This window comes from Leishmania mexicana, chromosome 5 (assembly GCF_000234665.1).
Source record: "Leishmania mexicana MHOM/GT/2001/U1103 complete genome, chromosome 5".
Taxonomy (NCBI): domain Eukaryota; phylum Euglenozoa; class Kinetoplastea; order Trypanosomatida; family Trypanosomatidae; genus Leishmania; species Leishmania mexicana.
In genome coordinates, this window is record NC_018309.1 from 58,855 (window position 1) to 82,237 (window position 23,383).

Genomic DNA, 23,383 nt, shown 5'->3' on the forward strand with positions numbered 1-23,383 from the left:
CACCCAAAACAGCAAAGGGGAGCCGAAGAAGGTGGTGCTGCTGCTCAACAAGTCGGACCTGCTGACCGATGCGCAGCGACGGGCCTGGGCAGCCTACTTTCAGCAGCGCGGCGACGACTTCTTCTTCTTCTCTGCCAAGCCACTGCAGCCCCTCGCCGCCGACGACGACGCCGCTGCTGCCACCTCCTCGAAAGTCACGACCGGTAACAACGACGAGGATGAGCCGGAGGAGGACGGCGAGTCCCCGCTGGACTCGGACGGCGTGCAGCTCACGGCGGCGCAGGAGGCGGCGGTGCTGGACAAAGTGATGAGGCATAAAAAGGAAAAGACACGACACCAAAAGAAGGCGTTGCGGGCGCCGGTCGAGGTCAAGAATCCGTACCAGCTCTCCGCGATGCGCGAAGCGATGAGGAGAGAGGCGCATGCGCCGAAGGTAAAGGAGGAAAGACCGCTCACTGAGGAGGAACTGGCGCGTAACTCGCGCACGGAGGCGGCGGCATCGGTCGTGAAACGCGAGCCGTGGACCGTGCTCGATCCTGTGCAGCTGCTGGACCAGTTCGCCCTTCTCCGCCAGGAGGCTGGAGTTACCGACGTGAACACGCCACTGATGGTCGGCCTTGTCGGGTACCCGAACGTGGGCAAGTCGTCCACCATCAACGCGATCCTCGGCTGCAAGAAAGTTGTGGTGAGCGCCACACCGGGCAAGACGAAGCACTTTCAGACGCTCATGATTCCCAACGAGCGTCGCGTGGCGCTCTGCGATTGCCCTGGGCTCGTCTTTCCCTCTTTCGCAACGACAAAGGCGCAGATGGTGTGTGACGGCATCCTCCCCGTTGACACGGCCACCGACACGCTGGAGGCGACGGCCACCATCTGTCGCCGCCTGCCTCGCCCCGTTTTGGAAGAGGAGCTCAACATATCACTACTGGCAGAGGACGACATAGACGAGAGCGACTCCCTCGCCGAGCGGCTGCTGAATGCGCTAGCACGCCGACGCGGCTACATGGCGTCGCACGACCGTCCCAACAAGGCACGTGCGGGCAAGGAGCTGCTGAAGCTGTACGTGGACGGGTACTTTGTGTACGTCGAGCCACCGCCTACCTACCGCCCCGACGCGGCGGCGCTGTCGCTGGACAGGTACATGGAGCAGCACGCCTCCGCCTCACCCGCGGCAGCGTCGTCTGCCCGCGGCGGCGAGGCGGCGGCAGAGGAAGGTGATGAAGAGTGGGAAGACGACGACGACGCGGCCGGGTATGAGCTGAACAGCGAGGAGCAAGATGCGTGGGCCGATCTCGACTCTGCCAACGACGACCGAGCGTTGAGTGAGCCGGGGGACGGCGAAAACTACTCCGTCGACATGGACCTCGAGAACGCGGCGCCGCCCATGTTCTATGCCCGGCCGCATGCGCTGCGCACGACCTTCACCCGCTATGAGCTCTTCAACATGGAGGCGAACGAGGCCCGCATAAGCGCCCTGACAAAAGCGGAGCGGCGTCGCAAGAGGCGCACAAACCACCAGCTCGAGCCCGACACGTACACGTTTGTGAACCGCCAAGGCGAAGTGGAGCTGCGCATCGATGATGACGACGGCGTGCTGGAGCTGGTGACGCCGACTGGCGGGCCGGTGCGGCCAGCGACGAAGGCAAAGCCCAAGTCGAAGCGCCAGCAGCGCCGCGAGCTGAAGCAGATGGGCGCAGGTCCGTCGAACCGCTACGGGCAGCGTAAAGGCATTGTGGAGTACTGACCGCCGGTGCTCTGCCTCTGTCTCCCTGCGTGGGCCTTTTTTTGAGAGGTGTCTCTGGTGCAGTTGTGTGTGCGCGTGTGTGTTCTTTGTTCTGCTGTGAGCGAGGGGGGCAGGGAGGCGTGCGGCACCGGCACGAGACTCCTTTTCTCCGACGGACCTACCCACCCCCACACACGTTATTCTAAGCGGTCCGAGTAACGCGGCGGCGTGAGCTGACATGCACGTCCCTGAGTCCGTCGGGGCGTGCGTGCTCCATCTCGCTGGGGAACGTTGATGCTTCTGCTCTTGCACTTCTCTGTCCGACCCCCAATGTCATTCATCTCTCTCGCGGTGCGGATCCGTTATGACGGCGGGTGTCCACACCCCGCGTGGACATCGTCGTTGGTGTTTTCTGTCTGTGTGGCACGGTTAACATGTCCTCCCTCTGCGCACCCGTGTGCGTGTGCGTGTGTGCGCGCACACACGGGTGTGCTACCTGTAAAGGGCGTTAAGGAGCTAAACCGAACACCAAACGAATAGGATGGACAAGGAATGCGCTGCCCACGTGCGCGAGCGGTGTGTCGCGCATCCGCCTGATCTGAGGAGAAAGACCGCCTTCGTGAGAAACAGGTAGAGTGGAGGCGCGCTTGTACCATGGGCTGGGCCGATCAGCAGTGCGCAGCGGCTGCCAAGAGTGCGTGTGAATGTGTGGCTGGGTGTGTGCTGCCTAGCGCCCCATCCTCAGCCACTCCATATCCCCCCCCCCACCGCCTCTACCGCACACGCGCGCTCTCTTCGCGGCTGCCGATCCTTTTGTTTGGCGGTCTCTCAATGAGATCTCGTCCCGGAATCGCCACTGCGTGCGCGTCTCTCCCTCTCTCCATCTCTATCTCTGTGAATGGGGTGTGGCTGCGCAGGTGCACCGATCCGTGTGTGCGCACACTCCTACACACGGCGATATAGCTACAGATACACGCACTGCAGCGTTCCTCTCTTCAGCCTCACCCCTTCCCCCTCCTCAGTACTCGTGTTAGTCGCGGCAGGCGCTGGGGGTGAGGAGCACAGCAGCGTCAGCGAGGCCGAAGCGGTGCGACGGTCGATGGAAACGCGGTGGCTGAGCACTGACGGAGTACGAAGTCTTCACCGCGCGGCATCGCTCTCTCTCCTCTCTCCTCTTTTTCCCCCTTAGGCATGTACTTGCGGAGGCCGCTTGTGCAGCGCGGTGTGCTGCGTTGCCACCCCAACCATCGATGCCATCGACGAGCACCGCACGCGACCACGTCGGCGCCGCTGTCGTCGTCAGGCAGCACCGATGGAGGAAGTGACTTTGCGCGCTACGTCGAGGCGGAGTTCACGGATGCGCTCTTCGCGACATCCTCGCCCACTGAGGCGGGCGCCGACTCCGTGGGGCAGCGACTCAACTCCTCCCTTCATCTTGGGCCTGCAGCAGCAGCATCAGCAGCACCGGCTGGTGCGCAGCGCCACCACCGACGGCGGCGCTCTCTCCACTGCGGGAGTGAAGTGTCGAGCCTGCCGCCCACTCACGCCATCTTGAACCACCTGAACAGCTCCCTCTGGCTACAGGTGCTGGGTCGCCTGCATGGTCGCTGTGCGCTTTCCGGCGAGGATTTTGCCGGGGCACTTCGGTACTTGCCAGCCTTCACGTACCGCCCGCTAATGCCGTGGCTGTGGAGCCCAGCGACCTTGTCGACGCCAGCGGCGGCAGCGCAGTCGAGCGACACAAGCCACCGCAGCGAGGCCGACCGAAGCAGCGACGCGGAGAACGTTTTAGGTGCGCGGGACAGCTTGGGAGGGGAGGTGGATCCGGGGACGGAGGTGCACAGGAACTTGCGTCTGCCCGCGCTGGCGATGAGCTGCAGGCCTGCAGCTCCACCAGCACCGCCTGCTACAGCACCGCTCACGGTGTACACGGTCACAGACATCAGCACTGCTGCACCGTCGCAGTGGACTGTCATCGCGACCTCTGTGGTGAAGTCGACGTTCACCAATGCACCGCCAGCCACTATCGAGGATCTGCTGAAGGTGTGGCACGACCTATTCTTCGCCCTCCGCTCTCACGCGGCGTGGGTCAGTACCCCGGAGCAGCTGCGCGACAGCGCTCACCCGCAGCTGATGCGCCTGTTCGAGGGCTTCTACGCAGATGTCCGGCGTCACAGTCAACTTTCCAGCGCGAGTGAGGCTTTCGGCATGGAAGAACTCCTGTCCTCCGAGGAGCGGCAGCTGCAGCAACGACGTGATGATGTCATTACCGAGGTGGTGGTGCGCACGCTGACGCCGCCCATCTTGCTTCGGAAGCTCCGCAGCCTGTATCGCCCGCACCGCAACTCCGCAATGCTCTTCGCCGAACTCTACGCCTTGTGCGTTGAAGAAGAGGAGACATTCGCCTGTCTCCGCAGCTTGCACGCCCGCAGCCCCGGTGACATGTCTGCGCAAGAAGCAGCGCAGTTCACAGCACGCCCGCAGCGGCGGCGGCTCACGACAACGGCCCTGTTGATGGATGTCGATCTCGCCGCCTATTACGCCACACTGCCGGGGCGCCGCTACAGCGGCCTCAGCGACGCAGGCGAGCAATGGGCTGTTACGCTGCAGCACCTGCGGTTCCTGCTGCCTCGCGTGCAACTCCTCCAGGAGTGTCTGCGGGCGCAAAGGGCGCCACCCACGTCAAGCGGGAACGCTGCCGAAGAAGCGGTGTGGCAGCCGTGGCGGCAGGTCGCGTCTATCCTTACGAACGTATGTGTATGGGTCAGCAACGACAACGCCGAGGCGGAGCGCTGCAGCGACGCACTGCGGTGCACCGTCGAGGCGCTGCAAAGCATGAGCGCCCAATCTTCGGCGCCAGGCCGTGGCGGTGAGCACAAGCTGCTCGCCCCTCCGACATCCCGGGACGTGGGCGCCTTCATCTCTTGCCTTGTCGCGGCAGCCCGGGACAGCATGCGGGGCAAGGCAGCTCAGCTGCAATACGGCCCGACGGATGGCCTGTTGGGCGTGTACCTGCTCTCCGTGGCCGTCGCTGCCGTCATCCCGGCAAGCGCGCGCTTGGGCAAGTCAGCGGCGGATGTCGGGCAGACTGGCGGCGGGGTACGCATGCCGAGCACCGATGCTGATGAAGACGCCGCGGAACTGCTGCATCGACTGCGTCTTCTCCTACACCCCTCGAAGTCGACGCCTCACGAGGTATGGGCTGCGCTGCGTCGCTCCCCGACTGCTGGCGAAGCTGCCCGCTACGGCCTTGTCACAGTCGGGTATCATCTCTTCAGCGAGTGCGTCATGCCACTGGTGAGCCAGCCAAAGGTCTTCTCGACCGCCCAGCGCCTCTGGGGTCGCTTGCGCGTGTGGGCCACAGAGGTAGGCCGACCGCTGGGCCTGCATGGCGAGGCTGTCTCCGCGCTGTGGAGCCTGCGGTGGCTGCAGCAGCACCTTACCACAGACGGCAACAGCGGCGCGGCCAGCACTCTCCTAAGTCAGCTAACGTCCGGTCGCGTTGCAGCTCACGACACAACAACGCTGCCGAGCCCTGTGTCGTGGCGCTGCGGGTGCGGCTTCGAGAATGGAGGCATCAGCACCGGCGTGCATTATGACAATGCTTTAAGTGTCGCGTGCGTGGCTTGTGTGCTGCGCACTTTGACACCGCTGAGCTGGGAGTGTCCGTCCTGCCACGCCGTTGCCAACAGCGGCGTATGCGTGCCGTACTGCCTGCGCTGTGGCGAGACCCATCCCCTGGCGGATCATCTTGGCATAGCCGTCAAGACACCCAACGTGACGGGTGCCGACGTGTGTGGCGTGACGTTCTGCAAGGGACATCCACACCTGGGAACAGTGGCGCTGCTGCAGCCGAGAGATCTGCCCAAGAGCTCGTTGGTCTACACGCCGACGCCACCGTCATTGTTGAATGCGCCGGAGGCCACCGAAAGCGTGGCACGCTGTTGCTGGGACTGCGGGCATGCATGTGGCGGCGCGCACGTGGCGCCTCTTTCTTCTCGATACGCGGCGCCGTCTCGGCACGAAGACGATGACGCTGCGCTGAATGGCTTCTCTGAGGATGGCAACGCACTCAAGGTGGGGGGCACGAGAGTCGTCGTCTACGTGTGCTCTGACTGCCACGCCATCTCCGCAGGCCCACACAGCGCCGCGCTCCCCAATATACCAGACGGGGCACCGGCGACAGGGTCCAGCACGGCTTCCTGCAGCAGCTGTGGCACCACGGAGCCTGGCTACTACACTGCCGCCTTCACCTGGACGTGCGGCTGCGGCGCCTGCAACTCTGCACTGCACGTGTACTGCCATGCATGCTCACGCGCTGCACAGCAGCCCACTGTGACGTGCACGCACTGCAACCACGCGCACTCCGTAAGGGGAGCCGTGGCGGGGGCCGGAAGCAGGGATGCATGCGAGCGATGCCACCACCCACACCCTCGCGTCCTCGCTGCCGTCAATGAGCACCGCCTCATCCGCTGCCCTGCGTGTCAAGGCCGTGTGCCGTCCACCAGCGTACGGTGCCCGCACTGCGCGTGCACAGCCGTGGCGGCGGTGGCCGCGCTGCTTCCAACGGAGGCGGACCAGCCTTGGCTCTGTCACCACTGTGGCGCAACACACGCGGTCCGCGACAGAACGGACGGACAGCTACGCACTCCGGTGCACCTGAAGGATCCCTCCTCCTCGCATGCGCTGCTGCCACTCCTCACACGTTCTGAGGACGGCTACTGCACGACGTGCGGTATGCGTCGTCTGCCGGCGACCTTGTGGGAGCACGGGCGCCTGTGGGGCTGCAGTGAGTGTGGAGAGCCGTTCAACAGCGAGCTGGCGTGTCGGCGTTGCGCTGCTCTCGCTCCTGGCGTCCCTGCCAGTAAGGTGTACGTGTGGCGCTGCGTAGCCTGCGACGCGTATCACCCCAGTTGGGAGATGCAGTGCCGCGCTGCCGGCTGCGGCGGTCGAAGAGGCGCAGAAAACGTGAGCGTACAATTATGCTACTCACCGTGGACGTGTGCCGAGTGCGGTGAGGTGACGCTGTCCTTGCACGCCGTCGCCTGTGCCACCTGCGGCGCGGAAACCCCGACGCCCCTGCGTGCCACCCCGTGCATCTACGGTGACGCCTGCGGGACGGCGGCCGCCGCAACGGCAGCTGTGAACGCGAAGCGGCACGATGGGAGAGTGGAGGCGAATAGCAGCGCACGTGCACATGAAGAGTGCACGATGTTGGAAGCCTTCACAGGCGCCAACGGAGACGTGCGGGAGACGTCTGCTGGCACCTGTGAAGCTCTCTCCCAGTCACCCTCGCACCCGCCATCGGCGTTGTCTCCGGCTCATGCAGTGACGTCCCCAGATTCGCGTCTAGCAGAGGTGGAGTCGTTCCTGCTGCAGGCAGCTGCACACCCATCTCTGCCGCTGCTTACTGACCCGCTGGACACGGCGCTGGTGGAAGCCGTGTTGTGTACATCGCCACAGCCGCACAGGAGCGGCGATGCCTCCGCACCAGCGAAATCGCTCGCAGATTCGACACACCGCGACGGCGTTCCTGCCGGCGGTGCCGCAGGTACGTCGGCGCTCGGCGTGGAGCCGTGGGAGGACGCGTACGCTGCAGCCGTCATGTCGTTCTAAGGCCGGTGCGAGAGCCCGGCGATGCCGCGCTGTGAGAGAAGCGAGGACGTGCAGATATATCGTCGATGGCCTGTGCACACCAGCGCAAGCGGCGAGCGGAGTTGGCACGAGCGTGCTCGTGCGACCGCTTCTTCTCTTCTTGCGCTGCTCTCTGTCTCTCTCTCTGGTCGCCAGGCTGGCACACGACTGCGTGGGACCGTGCTTGCCGTTAAGCATGCATCCCCGTCCACGCTGCGTGGACAGGGATGCGTAAGAGTATACGTAGCTGTTGGTTACTTGAGCACACAGTCTGCGTATTAGAGCAGAGGCCGTCTCGCCCCCAATCTCCTCTCGCGGCACACATGCGCACGCACACATGCACCGCCCCCCCCCCCGCAGAGGTTGGATCGACGGAGCCGAACATGCCGACTCGCTGAATGGCCTCCCTGTAGAACCCTCTCTCCCTCCCCCCGCCTCTCACACGCACACACACACACACTGGCGAAGAGAAAAAGGAATCGTCCTCTCTCTCTCTCTGCACTCCGACACACAGCTCCGCGTCTGCTTCACAATTCCCCACTCCACACCATACATGCATGCGTGTGCATTCTCTTGTGCGCGTGTGTATGCGTCCCGCCCCTTTTTTCAGATTCTCTCACACCCCTCACTCACTCCCTCCCTCGCACGCACGCGCCCACAGCCTCCCCTCCTCCCCCCTCCCCCTGGCGTTGTGTGCGTGTCTGCGCGTCTACTGTCGTGTCCTCAGTGAGGCGCTTCGGTGGCGTGCACCTCACTCTCCCGTTCTTCTTTAGTTTTATCACAGTCTGAAGCGCACTGTGCCGTCCTACCCACTCTTCCATACCCTCTTGTAGTGCACAGACGGACCCGTAGAGGGCGATGTCCTCGTCGTCCCCGGTGCAGCAGCCCGCCGGCCGGCCGCCACCGCTCCACTCCCCGCATTCACCCTACAAGAAGAGCCTGGCCTCCGTATTCGGTGGCAACTTCGATAACTACGAGGATGCTTGTGCACGTCGCTCGCAGCCACCGCAGTCACAGTCGTCTCAGCCGCCAACCCCCCATCAGCACCCACAGCAGCGGGTACAAGATGGTGATGATGACCGGCCGGATGCAGACGGTTCAGGAGGAGGGCGGTGGGGCCAGAACACCTCACATCCGTCGACGCCGTGCAAGGAGAGCCCATCCAGCCCTAGTGTGAAGCCGAATGCGGGCTCTGCAGAACTGGCTACGCCGCCCTCAGGCGTCGCGAAGGACGCCCGCCTAGCCTGCCGGCAGCATCTCGAAGAAGCCTACACGCCGACATCGGCGTCTGAGGCAAGCGGCGAAAGCGGGCGGCCGCAGAAGAAAGAGCTGCGCCTGGAGGACTCCACCGCTACCTTCTCCAACTACCGCCCCGTCTTCTCTCCGGCGCACACGCTGTCCACGGCCACGTCGGTGAGCCTCGACACGGGGTGCACGGATGGGCGTGACTTCAGCATCTTCTCCTTCGGCAGCAGCGTGCGCGATAACTTCGACGCACTGTCCGCTTCGAGCTGTCGTCATGGGCTGCAGGTGGCACCGAGCATCACCGTGACCCACGAAATCGTTGCGGCGCCGGGGGCCCCGCGTAGTATTGGCGTCCCGGCGTCGCCGTTACCGAGCTCCCGCATGTCGAAGTGTAAGCGGTGCCTGCAGAACCTAAACGGCCCGGCGTTTGACCTGAAAGCCGTCCAGGAGGCGCAGCACACGTTCCTCGAGGAGGAGTCGGTGTGCAACGCCGCCCAAGCCTACCCGATGAGCGACATCACCTCGCTCCTAGCGGTCGGCTCGTGGAAGGACGCCTCTAATCCGGAACTGCTCAAGGCGCACAACATCCGCTACGTCCTCAACGTTGCGAAGGAGCTGATCCCGACGGAGGAGAAGATGATTGCGCAGAACAACGACATTGTGTCCGAGTGGATCCCGATGAGCGACTCGCACACACAGGATGTCTCTGAGCACCTGATCAAGGCATTTCGCTTCATCGAGCGCGCGCGCAGTGAGCACTCTCGTGTGCTCGTACACTGCCGCCGTGGTATATCCCGCAGCGCCGCCATTATCGTTGCCTACCTCATGGCGTCCGAGCACCGCAGCTACGAAGAAGCCCTGAAGTTTGTGACGGAGCGGCGGAGCTGCGTTTCGTTGAACTTGGCGTTCCAGGAGCGTCTGTCCGAGTTTGTGCCCAGCAGCGAGTTCTTCCACGGCCCCCCAACACAGCAGCAGCAGCAGCAACCTGAGACTGCATCTCCCCCCTCCACATCCTCTTTCAACTCCCTGCTGCCCACGCTTGCTGGCGTCGCATCGCGCACGGACAGCGGCCACGCCAGCCACTCTACTCAGCCGCAGCCCGTGCAGGAGTCAGACCAACCGCTGCTGCTGCCGCCGGAGTATCATAGCGTGACGAACAGCAGCCGCGCCAGAAGCGGCGTGCACACCGCGCTGTCGCAGAGCCTCGGGCCGCTAAAGATGGGCAAGCAGGCGCGCGTGTCGTGTTCAGCGACCTCCACTTCAACCTCGGCATCGACGCGAGTCACCTCCGGCAAGTCCGGCAAGTCGACGTCGCTCGAGAAGACGTCCAGGTCGCATGCCCCACCGAAGCAGCAGCAGAGCCGCCGTGGCAGTGCCTCACCGCCAACGTTTGCTCTTACTAGCACCGCAGCAGGATCGTCGGCTCGGTTGGCCGCGACAGCTGTCATCCCGGGCATCCAGAGCGCCGAGGACGAGGTGATGACGACGCCTGCGCCGGAAAGCGTCGGCAGCCGCGACGATGGCGATGACGAAGTAGAGGAACCCTGTTCACCAATGGGCGTTCACGGTCGCCGTGCCCTTACGCGGCTCAACTGTGCTCAGGTAAACAGAAGCTCGGCATCTGCCGGGTCGCGGCTGCATCTGTCGCGCGCCTATTCGGGCGAAAAGGAGGTGTTCACCACTACCACGGCGATGACGACCACCGTCACGACTACGCTGATGCACATCAGCAAGTGCGGTCCTGATGGAATGCCCGCTGAGGCCAACGAAGTCGGCGACAGCGAGGTGCGGTACAGTAGTAGCAGCGCCAACACGAGTGAAAGCCACTTGCACCTTCACCACAGCCCTCGCGCTCCAGCGCAGCGCGGCAGCGCCTTCGACGTCTCGGACGATGACGCCGACGACAGCGGCTCCATCGCCGGCACCAGCACCCCGCTGTCCTTGCAGAAAACCAGTCAGCGGAACCCGCGCGTCCGCAAGGCACTTTCCGCCAACTTCACTGGCGCACCAGTATCGGTGAATGAGAGCAACAGCAGCGAGGGCAGGCAGGACTTCGCGGCAGGCGAGTGCAACAGCAGCCCCACCGCTACCGGGGGTGGCAATGCGATGGGCACGGCAGTCGCCATGGACGGGCTTTTGGCCACGCGCTACGGCACTCAGTGCGCATTCAACGAAGAAGGAGTGGCACCCCAGTCACCGACGACGGCGCACTCATCCCCTGTCGTGGCCGGGGTCACATCCCGTGCGTCAAGTCTTAGTGGCTGAAGGCATGTGGTGATGGTGGACAGCGCCAACGCAAAGGTGGACATGAGGACGGCGACGACACCGTCAGAAGGCTGCTGGAGGGAGCGTCAAGGCGGATGAAGAGTCACGCTCGCTCCTTTCCGTAGAGCTTCACGGCGGAGCCGGGGAGGGGGGAAGGACGGAGAGGAGAGATGGACGGGTGCGCGACGCATGAAGAGCGCCGGTGTCGACACCGATGTCGTGGTGGTGCGGAAGGCCTCTCCCGTTGAGGTTCTTCATGGATGTCGGGCTTTCAGCGCTGTCCCTTCTCTCCCCCTCCCCCTTCCTTGTGCTGGTGTGTGCACATGCCGTCGTCAAGTGGGCACAGTGTCTCTTATATCATCCCCGCAAGCCCCTCCAGCACCCCCCTCCCCTCCTCTCGCCAGATAGTCTCCCACCATCTGGTCTTCAGTCACGCCAGCTCTGCTGCCCTCCTTCTCCTCAGACGCGCGTTCACCCACGCCTCACGGGAAGTCCTTGCCTATTTCTTTCTCTCCCGCATGGGAGGGGAGGAGCACGCTCGCGATACCACACGCGTGGGTGTCGGTGGGCTGGGTTCGTGCTCTCCACCACCACGGCTCCCCTCTTCATCCTCCCCACTGCCACCAGCTCCATCATGCTTTGGTTTTCCTGTGCTGCCGCCTTCTTTCTGTTGCCTGCTTGCTTGCCGGATGCGGCGGAGGATCGAGGAGGGCGCGGGGCCACGGGCGATGCGAAGCGGCCTTCTTGCTTGCCCATACGCCCTTTCCCACGTCTGTGTTCATGGTTCTCCTCACCTGTTTCGTAGTTCTGCCCTCCACCCGCCATCCCCTCTGCCACGCTCAGCTGCCCCCGATCCCGCACTCTCTCTCTCCCTATTCCCTTGCTGTCTGTCTACGCTGCTGCTGCCGTTCTTGCTGTTGTTGGCAATGAAGGGCACCGCATCGTTGCCATGGGCTAGACGACGTGGCGGTGCATGGACATGGGTCTCAGTGGTCAAGTCCCCTGGGCATGCCGCCGAGGGAGTGGATGGATACATGGCGGCTTCTTGTTTCTGTTGCCTGTTCCCGGGTGCTGCAGGGGAGGGAAGGAGGGAGGGAGGGGGGAGAAGTGGAGACTTTATACGGGAGAATAACACGCTGAGAGGAATGATGGTGATGTGTGCGCTCGTGGTTGACATGCAAGCATTGCGCGCGTGCACCTGTCTAAGGGACGGCGGGGTCTCTGGTCCCTCTTCCCCTCTCTCTCACTGCTGTTATGTTGCTTGAGCTGCTTCACATCCCCCCCCCACCCTCCCCCCTTTCGTGCCCAATGCGTGGAGGACTGCAGCACCGACCGCAGCGGTAACGAGTGGTGTAGCGAGGAGGGACGCCAGAGGAGGCTATGGAAGGAGTGGGCAGGCGGTTCGTATGTGGGTCCGGTGGACGAGACACACGAAGCATGCGCACCGGACGTGCCCGCGCACGGATCAGCAACGGCAGCATGAGAGGAGGAAAGGCAGACAACTCCTCATCGTCCCTTTCCCTTCCCGACGCACGCTCTCTCGCACTCCGCCACCGCCCTCCCTCTCCTCTCTGCTTCCCCACGGAAAGTCTCTCCAGGGCCGATCGCGCCGCACGTACACGGCGAAGGGATGAGGGACAGGCGGAGCCCGCAAGACGCATGGCTGGAGTTCACGGTAGACGATTTATTCTAAGACGGACCCAGATGCAGCCGCACGCGCCGCGGAGGTCAGCGGGACTGTGGTTGTCCATGCACCTCTTCGCTGCCTTGTTGGTGGTAGGGTGAACGCCCCCGAAAACAGAAGCCTCTTTCCATTGCCCCCCCCTCTCCTCCTCCTCTTTCCTGCCTTCCTTCCCCTGCGCCGCGTGCGGTCGTCGCCTTCGTCACGACGGAGCGGCGGCACCGCGTCGCAGCTCGCGCGCCTTGGCTCTCACCCATCATTTCTATTTTTTCCATCCGTGATTTCGTTGCCCTCCCCCTCCCTCCCGTTCTACCCTCTTTGCTCTGTTGCTCGCCTGTCGCTGTGTGCGTGTGTGTGTGTGTGTGTGACGAGGGAGCAGATCGTAATGGCAGCCACGTGTGCTACATCAGTCCATCCAGCATGCGTGGGCGTGAGCGTGTGTAGAGGCGACTGGGTGGTGGTGGTGATGGGGGGGAGTTGATGAGGAAGTCGATTCTTTCGCTTGTGTTAGTGTGACAGCAGCCGTTGTGGGTCTGGTGGTTCGGTGTTTTTTTGGCTGAGAGCAGCAGCGGGAGCAGAGAGCGAAGGACGAGACTGGGGCCGCAGGACGACTGCCGCAGCTACGGCTCCGCATACGAGTGGAGACTGATGCTCGCTTCCCATCCGGTGCTCCCCCGGCTCAGTGTAATATTTATTTCTGTCGTGGTTGTCGTTCTCTCCCACTTGCTCTGCGCGTGCGCGTGTGTGCATGTGTGGCGTAAGCCTTCTTTACATGTTGTTGCGGTGTAGTGTTTCGATGCTCTCTCCGCACACGCACTCCCTCCCCCTTTCTTCTTCTCATGCTGAGTTCGCCGCTGCCGCTGCTGCTGCTCTTTGGGATTTTGAAGGGAGGAGGAGGTCCTCGTGGCTGCCTCGCCATTTTTGCCTGATGTAGGGTATCTTGCGTTGCTTCTTATGGGCGTCTCGTGCCTTCTGTGCGAAAGCTGGGCGGTGCTCTTGACTTGTGTACGTATGTGCACGCGCGCACGTATGCTTCTATCCCCCCCTCCCCTATGCACACGCACAACACCCCTTTTCCTTGTTGGCCGCACTGCGGCAGATGGTTGGCTGTTTAGAAACAGAGGAGCGGTACCCATGCTCGCCCGCCGCCTCTCCCTCCCTCCATCCACTCCCCCTATTACTGCTCCTTGCTCGGCGCACGTCTGGATGGGCCTTGTGTGCGTTGTCCGACATCGCCATTGCATTTTTCTGTTGTGTTTTCCGTCTTGTGTGGTTCACAAGCCCCCCCCTCCCCCCCCCCACACACAGACACGACACGCACGACGCGCACGCGCACGCGACACACGCGTCGGCTCTTCTTCCAATTTGTAGGCACGCGCTCCTGTGGGTTTTCCTGCGTAGAATGGGGAACGAAGGAGGAGGGGCGATGCCGCTCTTTACAGCCCCCTCCCCTTCTTCATCCCCCTCCTCCTCCTCGTGCATGCGTGTCGCCATGGCCGCCGACGGTTTATGTGTCTTCTTTGTGGGGTTCCCACGCCCTCTCTCCCCTTCTTGTGGTGGTGGACTCCCGCTTTCCCTATGGATCTGTCCTGCAAGCGCGTGCAGGCGGACACGTTAGCACGCGCGTGTGTGTGTGTGTGTGTGTCGGCGCTCTTCTATCTCGTTGTTTTCTCATGTATGTCCTTTCTTCACTTGTTGCTTGCGCCATCTGCTGCGATGGTTGCCGCCCTCGTCGCGGTGGCACCTCACGCACGTGCGTGTGTGTGTGTGTGTGTGTGTGTCGAAAGTCCCGAAGCGCCGTCGCATCCCGCGGTGCTCTTCTCTCGCGTGTGCGCGGGTCCTTGCTTTTCCGGAGCATCCTTGTCTGTCTCTCTCTCTCGCCGCACGCATCGCTGCTTCCGTTGACCTAATGTGTGATGCTGCCACCATGACTGCTCCATGACTGATGCCATCCTTCTGTTCGAGGACTCTCCTCGTACTACTTTCGCGATGCCATCCACCACCACCACCACCACCCCTTCCCCCTTCCCCCCAAAGCTCCCTGTCCCTCGGTTGCCGTTGTCGCTATCCCTATGGACTATAACCATCTCTCTCTCTCTCTGCCCGCCTGTCTTCATATTTCGTGTCTCGGATCCTCTTCGCTTTGCCTCGCGTCTGCCCCCCCCCACACCACCACCACCACCACCGCCCATTCCTCCCCAAACGCCAAAGGTCCCGAGCGAAACGGAGGACCGCGTCTCGGCAATGTCAAGGACCAGGCGCACACGAACATCCGGCTCGCTGAGCTTGACGAAATGAGATTTCGGAATCAAGCTCGCCCATGCCCTGCATCATGGCGTGCGCGTTTTTTCTCTCGCCGTGTGCGCGTGTGTGTCGGTGCGCTTCTTCAGCAGTTTTCGTGTGCGCCGAAGCGCGCGAGTGCGAGATGCCGTCAGGGGTGCTGGCGGGTTGGAGTTGAGAGGGTAGATGGGCCTCTGTGACTCTGCATCGATCCTCTTGTGTGCGCGAGTCCCGAGCGACGGCCCCCTTGCTTCGCATGATACTGCTGCTCTCATCCTCGTCCTCCTCACGTTCTCTCCTCTTTCTCTGCCGTACCTCACCTCCCCCACCCACCCCACTCCTGCGCAAACCACACGCGCGCGCACATTCGCTTCCCTCTGCCTGCTTCGTGGTGGTGGTGAGGTCTCAGCATGCCTGCACGAAGAAGCTTACACGGCTCTCTCCCCCCCTCCGCACCGCAGCACCTCTACAGCGCCCATGACCTCACACAATGCTACCTTCACGTCTCTCACGTTGGCGGGGATGGACTACATAGCTCCGTCATCAGCCTGCATCAAGCCCACCCTGATGTCCAGCGGGGGCATCAATGCAGTCGGTTCCGCTGACCCAACGGGATCGACAAGCGGTGCCGTTGGCATGAAGCGTGGTGGCAACGCACCGTCGCTTGGGCCCAGCATTGCTGCCGCCGCTCAGCACCCTGATGTTGTGAAGATCAGCCTGCAAGACTGCCTGGCGTGCAGCGGGTGTGTGACGACTGCGGAAACGGTGCTTGTCAACGCGCAGAGCCGCCACGAGATTGTCTCTGCCCTGCTCACATCGTCCCCATGGACGTCGTCAAGGACAGCGACGGGGAGCGCCTCTCGTCCTCGGCTGGTGAGCATCAGCTCCCAATCCTGCGCCTCCCTCGCCGCGTACCTTCACATGCCCATGGCTGCCGTGTACGAGATGGTGGCTGGTTTTATGCGAGCAACACTTACGACGGCCGGACTGCAGGAGGCCGCGAGGAACGCCGAGATCGCCGCTGCCGGGTCGCCGCGCGATGTCATGAGGAACGAAGAGGCGAGCGGTACGTCGACAACAGCGACGACATATGACGCCACGGCGGTCCTCTCCGAGTCGGAACCGCCAATCTACGTGGTAGACCTTGAGTGGGCCGAGCAACTCTCCGCAGAGCTGACGGCGCACGAGTACGATCGGCGCCGTCGCGGCGGCGGCAATGCCGAGGTTGGACCGCTGCCGTTGATCGTCTCATCATGTCCAGGCTGGGTGTGCTACTGCGAGAAGCAGGGCTCAGCGCTGCTGCCGCACCTCTGCCCTGTCATGTCCGCTCAAGGTATCGCCGGCAGCTACGCCAAACACACCGTCGCCGCGGACCTCTACCACGTGTCGATACAACCCTGCTTTGACCGAAAGCTCGAGGCGGCGCGGGACTTGATGCCAACATCGACCACGGCGCCACCGACCGAAGGGACGGACGTGTCGGTCTTCTATACGGACTGCGTTCTCAGCACTGCGGAGTTGCTGGAGTGGATGACGGAGGCGGACCCGACGCTTCCGTGGAGGGGACACCTGGACACGAACGTCACCGCAGTCACCGCGTTGGCTGGCGACAACTGCCCAGGCCACACGGCCCACCAGCCCACGCAACTGAACGAGGAAGAGGCGCTCGCGTCAACACCGTCGCCGGCAGCCTCTTCTACCTTCGCACCCGCCCACGAGGCGGCGCGGTTCGCCGGCAGTGGCGGCTACCATCAATCGGTCATCGCGCACCGCCTGCGGGTGGAAGGGTCGGCAGCGCTGCCGTCCTCGTCGTCGCCCTCGCCGAGCACGCCCGCTAACATCGCGTACGAGGTGAAGCGGAACCGCAATCACCAGCTCGCCACCTGCGCCGCCCTGCCGGATGAGGTGTTCTGCATCGGCTACGGCTTCCAGCAAATTCAAAACACGGTGCGTGGCCTCAAGAAACGCATGGCCGCCATGCGCAGCTACACCTTTATCGAGCTCATGGCGTGCCCAGACGGGTGCTTGAACGGTGGGGGGCAGGTGCGGCCGGCGCAGCAGCCCCACGCGGAGGTGCTGGACGCCGTCCTTGACGCCTACGCGAGGAATATGGAGGGCAGCCGTGAGAGGGGCGGCCTTGGCGCAGCTACAGCTGCTGCCTCTTCGGGCTCGGCACTCGCCTGTATGTTTGCCAGCGCACAGCCTGACAGCAGCGACGCCCAAGCTGAGGACGGAGAAGTCATCATGAAGGCGCAGCGACGTCGCGTCGAGGCAGCATGGCAGCCCTTCGCCGATGCCACCATTGCTGCCACAGCCCCCTCACTAGGGGACGCGCTTTGGCGTTGTACATTTCGCGACCGCGAGAAGGAGTTCGCCGCGATGCTGAACGACGGCAATGTGCACAGCTTAAAATGGTGAGGGACGGCGACAACCGGAAAGGCGTGGGGAGGGAGGGAGGGAGGGAGGGGAGGCGACGGCGGCGATGGTGTTGTCCGTCTGTGGGAGAGGCAGGAAGACGAGGCGCTTCTCTGGCCGCACGACGCGTGTCTGGGCATCTGCTGAAGTGGTCCCTCTTGGGCCACAACGCTGTATTCCGCTCTCCTCCCTCTCTCACGCCGTCGAGCCCACTCTGTCCTTTGTGTCACTCTCTCCACCACACCCGCCACCTTCTCCTTTGGCACACACACACACGTAAACGCACACGAGTGTGCAAGGATAGACACTCCATCTATGCGACTTGGCGCACCACTGCATCCCGCGAGCAGAGAAGTAGGTATGAAGGAGAGCGAAGCGTGCTCTCCCACTCTTTGGCCGAGCGCATGAGTGTACACACGCACATGGACGTGCCTGCTCGACGCGATCACAAGTGATGGACTCCTTTGTGGGTTTCAGCACACGTGTGCGCGCGATTTCGCGTGCGACTTGCTCTTCTACCCGACTTGATAACGACTCCTCCTCTCTGTGTGTCACTCTCGCTCGGGACCCCCCACCACCACCACCCCCTCCTCTTCCCCCCCCCCCTGCCCGCTCCCTTCGTCAGCGGTGGTCTCGCACACCCGCATCCACTGCTGCGGCCAGCAGACAGCAACACCGCGCAGGTGCCGATGCACGCTCACGGTGCTCTGCGCGCACGCGCATCCGCCACGATTGACACACTCACTGACTATGGCTCCCGTCTCCTCCTCTTGCGTTCTCTCCACCTTGTACACAGTCGACCTCCACCACCCCCGCCTCCCTCGCTCTCGGCCCCGGGCCGCACACGCAGCAGCATCAGCACCACCAACGCCACTGCCACCGGTGTTGCACACGAATACATTGTACGCACCACGCAGCGGAGGGCGCACAGAGGTTTGTCGGTCCGGCCGTCTTCGTTGTATGCCCTTAGCGCTTTCTTTCCCGTGGTCATTGTAGTGGTGCGCGTGTGCCTGCGCGTGTGCCACTGTTGCTCGTCGTGGCAGTCTTCACCATTTCTTAGGGGGCGAAGTCGGCGGACGCTTTTCTGCCGCTCGCTGTTGTGTCTTGTGTTTCGCTCGTCCGCGCCTGCATCCTCCGTTGTCCTTGTCCCGTCTCTTCGGTCTCTCGCTTGTGTCACGGCAGCTTGCAAGCGCGCGCCCGTGTGTCTGCGGCTACATGTGGTGGATGGCTCTTGGGGTGTGCGTGTGTGAGCAAGTGCATTGTTGTGTGCTCTGGGGCCGTTGGCGCCTGCACAGGCTGACTCTTGTGCGGCTGGGCTCGTGCGTTCGTGTATTGTGAAGAACCGCACTCGGCGGTTAGCATCTCCTGTCCACTCCTTCCAGATTTCCTCCGTTCTGCCCTCCATCGCTATTGATGGCCCACACCTCGCAGACGTATCCGCGATGCCGTCGCTGCTCGATCCTCGCCACCACCGCTGCTGTGACGAGGGTATCGATGCTACTGTTGTTCAGCGTGCTCCTTCTCTCATGCGTTCTGCCCGCGATGACCTCGACGACGTTCACGCGGATGGCGTGCGCGGCCACGGCAACCGAGCCGTCCCGCTGCCACGTCGACTACAGCCGCCATACCGGTAAAACAACCTCAAAGGGGTCGTGGGCCGGCCTGCGCTTCCACCTTGTCTTCACGCTCGGTTTGTGCACGAGTGACCCTGACGACGGTGTGATGAGCATGCAGCTGAATGAGCGGCACGTGAACGTCACCGGGCGCAGCGGCTCCGTCGTTATGCCGCACCTCGGCCTAGTCCGCTTCAACCTCTCCGCCCCCACCATTGGCCCTCAGTACTTCACCTCCGAGCTCTGCTACTCGGAGGTGAACTGCACGTCTCTGTGCGCGGATGCGTTTATGGGTCACGTGGGAGCATGCAAGGTGCATCGTGTCACCATGGCGGTCATCATCGTCCTGTTTTGGATGGTGCCCGCCGTTACCTGCATCGGTTTCCTCGCGGTCCACTACCGCCGCAAACGCGCGGACGAGCGGCAGAAGGCACTTCACCAGCTGCCGGAGGTCTCTGGGACCTCGCCGGCCGCCTCTCCGATCTGGCGACCGCTGCAGTGCGCATCAAGCACGCCTCAATCCTCATCTTCATCCCACGCCATCCTTGCAGACGACAGTGAGGCTTCCCACAGCGGCGGCCGCGTAGCGGACCTTGACCACGCTTCAGAAGGTCTCGTCGAGTTCCCTGTGCCGGGCAACGACGAGAGCTTATCACCGCAGTCCCGATGCACCACACCATCCACCACCGCATCCTGCGGCCTGCCCAAGACGAAAGAGTTTGAGATGGCGGCTCTGCGTGCCGTCACTCCACCTTCTATGGAGCGCCTTTCAGAGAAACAACACCCCAGTCACATCCACAAGGAAGACGACGTGAGCCCCACGACTACCATGAGCTTGCCACCGACAATACAATCAAGCCACGATGTCCCTGCTCACGATGAAACACTCGGCAGCACCGTCCTTCACCACTCGACACACACACCTATACCACTACATCTTCAAACACACTTAATATACCAACTCAACAGCCACACACAACACCAGAAGACTCCCACGGCTAGCGTCCAGGCTGCCGAGGAGGCGGCGCGCCTGGCGGCCGAGCATGAGGCCGAGCAGGTCCGCGTCTGTGCCCTCGAGGAGGCGGCGCGTCTCCGCGCTGAGCTGGGGGCTGCCGAGGAGGCGGCGCGCCTGGCGGCCGAGCATGAGGCCGAGCAGGTCCGCGTCCGTGCCCTCGAGGAGGCGGCGCGTCTCCGCGCTGAGCTGGGGGCTGCCGAGGAGGCGGCGCGCCTGGCGGCCGAGCATGAGGCTGAGCAGGTCCGCGTCCGTGCCCTCGAGGAGGCGGCGCGTCTCCGCGCTGAGCTGGAGGCTGCCGAGGAGGCGGCGCGCCTGGCGGCCGAGCATGAGGCCGAGCAGGTCCGCGTCTGTGCCCTCGAGGAGGCGGCGCGTCTCCGCGCTGAGCTGGAGGCTGCCGAGGAGGCGGCGCGCCTGGCGGCCGAGCATGAGGCTGAGCAGGTCCGCGTCCGTGCCCTCGAGGAGGCGGCGCGTCTCCGCGCTGAGCTGGAGGCTGCCGAGGAGGCGGCGCGCCTGGAGGCCGAGCATGAGGCCGAGCAGGTCCGCGTCTGTGCCCTCGAGGAGGCGGCGCGTCTCCGCGCTGAGCTGGGGGCTGCCGAGGAGGCGGCGCGCCTGGCGGCCGAGCATGAGGCCGAGCAGGTCCGCGTCTGTGCCCTCGAGGAGGCGGCGCGTCTCCGCGCTGAGCTGGAGGCTGCCGAGGAGGCGGCGCGCCTGGCGGCCGAGCATGAGGCCGAGCAGGTCCGCGTCCGTGCCCTCGAGGAGGCGGCGCGTCTCCGCGCTGAGCTGGAGGCTGCCGAGGAGGCGGCGCGCCTGGCGGCCGAGCATGAGGCTGAGCAGGTCCGCGTCTGTGCCCTCGAGGAGGCGGCGCGTCTCCGCGCTGAGCTGGAGGCTGCCGAGGAGGCGGCGCGCCTGGAGGCCGAGCATGAGGCCGAGCAGGTCCGCGTCCGTGCCCTCGAGGAGGCGGCGCGTCTCCGCGCTGAGCTGGGGTCTGCCGAGGAGGCGGCGCGCCTGGCGGCCGAGCATGAGGCTGAGCAGGTCCGCGTCTGTGCCCTCGAGGAGGCGGCGCGTCTCCGCGCTGAGCTGGGGGCTGCCGAGGAGGCGGCGCGCCTGGCGGCCGAGCATGAGGCTGAGCAGGTCCGCGTCTGTGCCCTCGAGGAGGCGGCGCGTCTCCGCGCTGAGCTGGAGGCTGCCGAGGAGGCGGCGCGCCTGGAGGCCGAGCATGAGGTCGAGCAGGTCCGCGTCCGTGCCCTCGAGGAGGCGGCGCGTCTCCGCGCTGAGCTGGGGTCTGCCGAGGAGGCGGCGCGCCTGGCGGCCGAGCATGAGGCCGAGCAGGTCCGCGTCTGTGCCCTCGAGGAGGCGGCGCGTCTCCGCGCTGAGCTGGAGGCTGCCGAGGAGGCGGCGCGCCTGGCGGCCGAGCATGAGGCTGAGCAGGTCCGCGTCTGTGCCCTCGAGGAGGCGGCGCGTCTCCGCGCTGAGCTGGGGGCTGCCGAGGAGGCGGCGCGCCTGGCGGCCGAGCATGAGGCCGAGCAGGTCCGCGTCTGTGCCCTCGAGGAGGCGGCGCGTCTCCGCGCTGAGCTGGGGGCTGCCGAGGAGGCGGCGCGCCTGGAGGCCGAGCATGAGGTCGAGCAGGTCCGCGTCTGTGCCCTCGAGGAGGCGGCGCGTCTCCGCGCTGAGCTGGGAGCTGCCGAGGAGGTGGCGCGCCTGGAGGACGAGATGCACGTGCAGGCAGCATCGTCGAGCTACAATGATGAGTACAGGGTTCGAATGCTGGCGAGTGCGCGGTCAGACCTGAGGATGCCGCCGCCTCGGCCGTTCATTGGCTTTTCACTGTTGGAGGATGTGGAGAAGGGCATCCTTATGGTGGACGGACTTTACAGGGATGGTCCGGCCTACCAGACAGGCATCCGCCTCGGGGATGTTCTGCTGCGTATCGCGGGGGTTTACGTGGATTCAATCGCGAAGGCGAGGCGGGTGGTGGAGGCGCGGTGCCGCTGCGGCTGCGTAGTTCCCATGACCCTGGCGACGAAGATGAACCAGCAGTACAGCGTGGCTCTGTGGATCATGACGGTGGATCGGCAGTACACCGACAAGCCATTCTATTTTGATGTGCGCATGCACCACCGCATCGAGAGTTCGCAGAGGGGGAAGAGGGCGCAGTGGTTGGAGGTAGGCAGCCCATCCACATCTTTGGCTTCCACGCCCCTCATGCCGAGCTGGCGTGAGGCGATGCCGCGTCGGGGCTCAGAGCTGCGGTCAAGTGCGCGTTCAGCCTTCGTTGCCACGTCGTACTTCTCGAGCGCGCGCAGGTTGGCCAAGTCAGAAAGTGAGCGACCGCGCGCATCCTCCAGCGTTGCTATGGCGGAGGAGGCGGAGGAGGCGGAGGAGGCGGAGGAGGCGGAGGAGGCGGAGGAGGCGGTGGAGGCGATCGCGGTGGCGCCGGACGGGTACACCACACCCAACGAAGTGCGCGACCGTAGTTGACGCTGCAGTGTTCGTGTGTCTCCCCGTCTCCGCCCCCTTTACCTCGTGTTTTCGCGTTCCTTCTCGTCGTATCCCCTCCCTCCCTCCACCCCCCCTCCGACACCGTCTCTGCTGCTCGGACGTTAGAACCTCCTCTTCTCCACCCACCTTCCACCACCCACACACCTCAAGCACTGCATCCGGCTGTCGGTGTCACCGCTCCAGCGGTGGCCACCTTCTGTCGTCTTGTTCGCATGCACAGTTATAGGAGAGGGCGCGAGGGAGCGTGTGGAGTGCGGCCGCCCCGTAGGCGTTGTTTCATGTATGGTTGCCACGTCCTTTTGGTTTTGGTGGTGGTGGTGGCTGAAGTTTCGGCTGCTGCTGCTGCTACGCCGTCTGCGTGGGTTCCTGCGCGCCTCCCCCTCCTCTTTCTCCTCGCCAAGCGAGTTGGGCTCGCTGTGGTGCAGACGTAGCCTCAAGCTGATCCTGCGGTGTTTTCGTTTTATGTGAGGCCCCACCCCATCCAACGCCGCCGCCTCTTGCTGCCTCCCGTCTAACCGGCGCACTCCTGCCGGAATCCTCTTCGCCGTTGGGAGCCCACCTCGCCCTCCCAAACAATGTATACACAGAGACATATATATATATATATGATGGACAACCCTACGCACTGTCGTGTGCTCTTCCTCCTCTCTCTTCGCACGGGAAGATCGGCGGATGTGACGGTTCAGTGGCTACTCCCCCGAGGTGGTTGTTGACCCCGTCTTGTCTTGGGGTGGGGNGGGGAGTACGTCCTCAGCCTAGCTCTCACGGTTCCGGCGTTAACAGACGCGCTCGCAATGCGGGTGAAGAGTAAGCGGCGACTTGCACCCCCGTGACCATCTCCAGCCATCTTTCCCTGCCACTTTCACGGCTTATCGCTGTCATGGCCCGTCATCCCTATCGTCTTGTCCGCTCTTCCTCCTCTCTAGTAGCTTTCTCTATCCACCTGCACCTAGCAGCCGGTGTGCGTGGAGGGGTGTGCACTGCCTCCCCTGCTCCGCGATGCCATTTTCTTC

At 63.9% G+C, this 23,383-nt stretch overlaps 5 protein-coding genes across 5 annotated transcripts in view; all 5 read left to right on the forward strand.

Moving 5' to 3' along the window:
• Positions 1–1,744, forward strand: part of LMXM_05_0200 (conserved hypothetical protein) — a gene marked incomplete at both ends in the record, with an annotated part of 2,364 nt that extends 620 nt beyond the window's left edge. Inside the window, one exon of the mRNA XM_003871859.1 lies at positions 1–1,744. This exon is cut by the window's left edge and continues 620 nt beyond it. Within this exon, the coding sequence (XP_003871908.1) occupies positions 1–1,744 (1,744 nt within the window).
• Positions 1,745–2,914: 1,170 nt separating this feature from the next.
• On the forward strand, positions 2,915–7,339 carry LMXM_05_0210 (conserved hypothetical protein; the record flags this gene model as incomplete). The annotated part of the gene is made up of 1 exon (XM_003871860.1): positions 2,915–7,339. One exon carries the CDS (start codon positions 2,915–2,917, stop codon positions 7,337–7,339), a length of 4,425 nt encoding a protein of 1,474 aa, XP_003871909.1.
• Positions 7,340–8,983: 1,644 nt separating this feature from the next.
• Positions 8,984–10,867, forward strand: LMXM_05_0220 (dual specificity phosphatase-like protein; the record flags this gene model as incomplete). Its single annotated transcript, XM_003871861.1, has 1 exon — positions 8,984–10,867. The coding sequence occupies one exon, from the start codon at positions 8,984–8,986 to the stop codon at positions 10,865–10,867; it is 1,884 nt and encodes a 627-aa protein (XP_003871910.1).
• Positions 10,868–15,350: 4,483 nt separating this feature from the next.
• On the forward strand, positions 15,351–17,246 carry LMXM_05_0230 (putative hydrogenase; the record flags this gene model as incomplete). The annotated part of the gene is made up of 1 exon (XM_003871862.1): positions 15,351–17,246. The coding sequence occupies one exon, from the start codon at positions 15,351–15,353 to the stop codon at positions 17,244–17,246; it is 1,896 nt and encodes a 631-aa protein (XP_003871911.1).
• Positions 17,247–18,965: 1,719 nt separating this feature from the next.
• Positions 18,966–22,349, forward strand: LMXM_05_0240 (putative viscerotropic leishmaniasis antigen; the record flags this gene model as incomplete). The annotated part of the gene is made up of 1 exon (XM_003871863.1): positions 18,966–22,349. One exon carries the CDS (start codon positions 18,966–18,968, stop codon positions 22,347–22,349), a length of 3,384 nt encoding a protein of 1,127 aa, XP_003871912.1.
• Positions 22,350–23,383: the final 1,034 nt, after the last annotated feature.